At 37.7% G+C, this 5,412-nt stretch overlaps 1 protein-coding gene across 1 annotated transcript; it reads left to right on the plus strand.

Annotated features, from left to right (window-relative positions):
• The first annotated feature begins 2,326 nt into the window (after positions 1 to 2,326).
• LOC127957043 (ADP-ribosylation factor-like protein 16) lies at positions 2,327 to 5,262 on the plus strand. The gene is made up of 4 exons (XM_052555386.1): positions 2,327 to 3,207; positions 3,288 to 3,343; positions 4,128 to 4,244; positions 4,833 to 5,262. Exons 1-4 carry the CDS (start codon positions 3,114 to 3,116, stop codon positions 5,097 to 5,099), a joined length of 534 nt encoding a protein of 177 aa, XP_052411346.1. The 5' UTR covers positions 2,327 to 3,113; the 3' UTR covers positions 5,100 to 5,262.
• The last annotated feature ends 150 nt before the right edge of the window (positions 5,263 to 5,412 follow it).

Consider the following 5,412-nt stretch of genomic DNA (forward strand, 5'->3'; position numbering starts at 1 on the left):
CAGTACACAAAGTAGATTCAGTTTATCTGTCAGCATCACTTTGGTGTCTTGAATTAACTGTCAGTTTCTGTTTCCTCATGTTGTTTCGTTACAGTTAAGGTGGAGACATGCTGATGATTGAACTCTATTTTATCAATCAAGGCATCCAGTTGCCTGCCAGTGTGGAAAGTAATTTTTTTTTTATTTCATAGGTGACTTCATTCACAGCCTTTTCTTGTTTCTTTGGCATTTAAAGAGGCGAAACCTTTTCCCTTGTAGTTGGGTAATAAGATGTTGCATTTCTTTGCCAGGAGTATAGGAAAGTGAATCTGGTAAATCATGTTGTGTTTCTGAAGATGAAAATTCAGATGAGGTGCACAACTGCAGAGGAAATGGTCCTTGTTCCCTGGTTTGGCCTTGGACAGGACGGCTGCCAGCAAGTGCAGGTGATGTGGAAGAAAAACTTACACTGGATCCCTGTGGAGTTCTGTGATGCAATGTGGACATGGAGTGGAAAACTGAAGTACTTGGAAGTTGAGGATATCCTGGATGTTGAGCAATCTGTTTTCCCAGTTGGTTGCTTAGACTAGGAATATCTGGAGGAGGATCAGTGTCCACCAAAGTGGATGGGGAGTGTGGAGATGTATATGAATATCAGTCAATGTACAAAGTTGAATGTACAATACAGGTATTGTTCAATGTATGTGATGGTACATACTGTATGTACTAAAGTTAACAAAGTCTTTTACAAGTGAGCAAGTAATATTCACATTATCTAAATTAAGTGGTCGTCCATAATTTAGTTTGATAAGAGCATGAGATACTGAAAACGCTTCATGTTTTTCATCTGTGATCTAGAAGGAGAAGTGAATGTGAGCAGTGAGGAGGTTTTTGTCATGCTATGAATCACTGTGATATGTACTATCTAACAGAGCTGTCCCATGTCTTACAGTAATAGACTGCAGAATCATCTACATCCACATTACTGATTGACAGATGACAGTCTGACTGGGTTGGATAAGACACTGTAAATTTAGATGAGGAGAATCCAGATCCATATTTAGGAGAGCTCAGAAAAAAAAAAAGAAAAGAAAAGAAAAGAAAAGTGGAAAGATTACCATTCACAGTCAGTTTTGTTCCTTGTCATAAAGTCACTCTGAACACATGGCTCTGCTGAAGACAGACACTAAAGGAAAAACTCCTTCCAAACCCACAGAGCTTTCTGTCTTCTGAGGAGCCCAAAAAGAGACATTTAGCGAGAAAGTGACCAGTGAATATACAGTTTCAAACAGGAAAAAAAACATGATAAAAGCACTATAAGAGATTAGTTAAAATTACAGATTACTAAAGAAGTTGCAGAATATTCTTAGCATCTGTGATTTGTTATTAATTCAACCTGAATCTGAGATGTGAAGAAGTGCTTTTACTTTTCATCTGTGGTCTAGAAGCAGAAGTGAATGTGAGAGGTTTTTGTCATGTTGTGAATCACTGTGATACGTACTCACTAACAGAGCTGTCCCATGTGATACAGTAATAGACTGCAGTATCATCCACATCCACATTATTGATGATCAGACTATAATCTGTTTGAGATGAATGTGTTGATGTGTATTTAGGAGCAGAGAAACCCCATCCATACTCAGCTGAGCTCAAGCTATGATGAAATCTTAACATATACTGAGGAATTCCTGCTGGAGTCTGTTTGTACCATCTAGCAGCAGAACCAGTTACTGTCCCCAGATTACAGTCCAGTTTAGCCGTTTGTCCTTTACTGACTGTGATTACTGGACTCTGAGTCACTACAGTTGCTCCACTGACACCTGCAGAATAAACACAACCTTTACATGAGATTGAGTGTCAGAACACTTTAAATCATCAGATCTGATGAACACTTACAGGTCAGAAGAGTGAAGAAAGCACAGAATATTGAGATCATCTTGATTTGGTGGATGTGACGTGTGAAGATGAGCAGTGCTGAAGAATAATGCTGAGATCAGACCAGAGAGAGAGACTTTAAGAGAGTAAAGAGAAAGACCCGCCCCCCTCACACAACACACACTCAACACATCTGACACAGTCGAATCAATCCAGCACAGCACAGACCAGAATGGATTACAGTCATACAGCAATTTAAAATATATTTGACCTTTTCTATGGAATATATTGTGATAATCAGTGTCATAAATGGGATGTTATAAAGTGAATAAAACACTTACAGAGCGGTACAATATATGGAAGCAGTAAAATATATGGAAGAGAAACCTTTATTTAAAATTTGTCATTTACATAGTACTATATTCGGCAAGCAGGTGTCTCCTGTGTGTGTGTGTGTGTGTGTGTGTGTGTGTGTGTGTGTGTGTGTGTGAGAGAGAGGGGGGGGGGGGGGGGGGGTTCCAGACGAACTCTACACTGTGTTGACAAAATATTATCACAATTACAGTAAAACCTGCAACCTACCTTGTTGGACTTTTTATATATGTATGTATTTTTTATTGATTTTGGTTAGGGGGTAGAATATAAAGTGTGTGCAGTGTATAATATCAGTGAAGACTCCTCAAAAAACACGCATGCACATCTTTTCTTCTGCCTTTTTTTTCAATAGATATGCCAAATATTACCTAAAAATAGAACAGGGTTATTCAAATCTTTCCCTGGAGAGCCAGTGCACTGCAGAGTTTAGCTCTAACCCTAATCAAACACACCTGAGCCTGTTAATCAATGTCTTTGGGATCATTAGAAAATCACATGTATAGGTGTGTTTGATCAGGGTTGGAGCTAAACTCTGCAGTGCACTGGCTCTCCAGGACAAGATATGAATAGCCCTGATATAGAATATAGAAAACAAACATCCAAAGTACACTCATATTATGTAACCATCAAAACATTGATTTTACTGTAAAAGTTGCATTTGTCCTTTTAAATAAATGAATATTAACCAAAATAGACACTATACAGAATTTGCAGAGTCGATTCTGCTACAGCTTGCTAGAGGGCGACAATCACTACAAAAATATAGATAATTCAAGACGCATGGAGACTTTTATTGTGTAAATAGCGTGTAAAGTCACTCTTGTTAAAGCAGAAATCTGCACACTCGTTTCGATAAAATAATTTCAGGCTAAGTGGTCGTGGAGATGTGCTTGTTGCTCGGTGCAACTGGAGTTGGAAAAACGCTTTTACTAAATCGACTACAGAATATCCTTCAATTCAGCAGCTGTTTACACAAACGTTAGATAGGATGCATACTGTGCTTCCATAAAGAGTTTATTAATGTACGTTAGATATTAAAACTTTTGATCTGACGTTAGTGGATATGGCTTCTTTATCTGGAGTTGCACGCGAACGCGCATCTGGGCAAGTAGGGGTAACGCGCCCGTCACGGTGAGCACGAGCGCGCGCTCACGCGATTTTAGAAAATCAAGGCTTTTATAAGATTTCACTAGCAGTATAAGACAAACAGTGTTTGAGTGTTAAAATAAGTCGGATCTGGTGGGAAATCATTGGAACTGAGGATGAAGACAGTATGATTTTGTTTTAGTTTAGTTTAATAGTGTGTGGGACCTGAGTCGATACAGTATATAAAAGTTATGAATAGGCTAGTACATCTTAAATATACAAAATGTTTAACCATTTTCTTTTTATTTAATGTTCATAAATACTAAATTAATCTGGAGAGTTCAGAAATATGTCCTCAATGTAGGGGAAAAAATATTTATGTTTGTAAAAAAAAAAAAATTAAAGGGTGCACTTTACTTGAAGGGGTGTGCATAAGACTGACATGACACCTTCATGATAATTAAGTGTCATTCGCTCAGTTATGTCATTTTTTATAATAAAGATGACTGTTTGACCTGACTAAAACCTTAACCATAACCCATAACAAAGACATCTCAAACAGCGTCATCTTTGCATTAAAAATGACATAACTGAGCGAATGACGCTTAATGACAGTTGTCATAAACATGCATAAAACCTCCTTCGTATTCACGTGTCATGTCATGATCATGAATGTGTCATGTCAGTCTTATGCATTGCACACCCCTTCAAGTAAAGTGTTACCGATCAAAGATTATATAAATATTAATTTATCTTGTGTGTGTGTGTGTGTGTGTGTGTGTGTGTGTGTGTGCGTGCACGCTTTCTTTTAGGTCGGTACCAACCTCACAGACCTCATACTCAGGAGGAGGAAGATAACAGTAGGAGAGTTGGGAGGCTGTATGGAGCCCATTTGGCCAAAATACTACGTAGATAGCACATCTGTTATAGTGAGTGTCAGGAATTCACACTATTCTTCAGATATATCAGTTCACTATATCAGTGGTTGCTTTACAAGAGAAGCTGGTTTACTTTAAATGCCTACCTGCCATCTGCTTTTGCTCTGTAAAAATGTAAGATTTTTTAATATATATATATATATATATATATATATATATATATATATATATATATATATATATAATTAAGACCTAAAGTTAGATGTGACACAGACACATGAAAGAGAAAAAAAAAATAGTACAGAAGCCAAGATACAAGAGAAATTAGTTTTTTGGTCTCTAACTTAATTCCCATACTTCCATGTGTCTTGTGTTTTATAGAATACAGAAAATATATAGCCATATTAAAGAATCAAGCGTGTTTAACATTTCGTAAGTGGTGTACTGTACATCGCAGTGATTCAGATGGCAGAAGATAATGGTTTTACACACTGGAGCAGAATCCCTCAGTTAGCATCCTCAGGATGGGAAGATTGCTTATGTTTTGTCTGGAGTAAAGTCCTTGAGAGAGATTGTATGTGCATGTAATGTGTGATTATGTTTCTCATCATGACTGATATGCATTTGATCTTAATTCAGTTTGTGGTGGACTGTTCCAACGTCGTCCAGATCTCTTCTTCTTGCGTCCAGCTGCTGTCCGTTCTCTCTGCGGAGCCGCTGCAGTCTGCGCTGTGCTCGTACTCTTCAACACACTCACTCTCGAGCATGTTATCACTCCACACCCTCACAATACATGATAGATATGGAGCGGAGTACTGCAGGGTCACAGTAAACAAACATCAGACAAATGTGGAGATGCACAACCGGTGGAAGAATCTAGAGCGGATCTACAGATGTGTTTTCTAAAAGATTAAAATTTCAGTGCCATGTTATTAGAAAAGTGTGAGGCATTGCAAGAGATGTTCAGACATCATCATCTACTGAATGTTTATATAGAAAAACAATGCAGAGAAATCTGTGCAAACAACCCTATGTGATCTGTGATTATATTATAGACCATATGAGACATTTTGGTCACTACTCAATTTCCATTCTTCAATTGGTGTTATAGTCAGAATTAATTATAAGTGCGTCCAAATATTTGACTAGTACTGTATACCACGTATTTAAGAAAAGGCAAGCCAGAGGTGGAAAGCATGAATTATAAACAAAGACAAAC

The sequence above is a fragment of the Carassius gibelio genome, chromosome A3 (assembly GCF_023724105.1).
Source record: "Carassius gibelio isolate Cgi1373 ecotype wild population from Czech Republic chromosome A3, carGib1.2-hapl.c, whole genome shotgun sequence".
Classification (NCBI taxonomy): domain Eukaryota; kingdom Metazoa; phylum Chordata; class Actinopteri; order Cypriniformes; family Cyprinidae; genus Carassius; species Carassius gibelio.

Bases quoted from the DNA above. Each gene is read 5' to 3' on its own strand.
- LOC127957043 (XM_052555386.1), top strand. From the start codon at position 3,114: ATGTGCTTGTTGCTCGGTGCAACTGGAGTTGGAAAAACGCTTTTACTA. The intron at 3,344-4,127 runs GTAACGCGCCCG...GCTTTCTTTTAG, and splicing joins GCGCATCTGGGCAAGTAGGG to GTCGGTACCAACCTCACAGA. The intron at 4,245-4,832 runs GTGAGTGTCAGG...ATCTTAATTCAG, and splicing joins TAGATAGCACATCTGTTATA to TTTGTGGTGGACTGTTCCAA.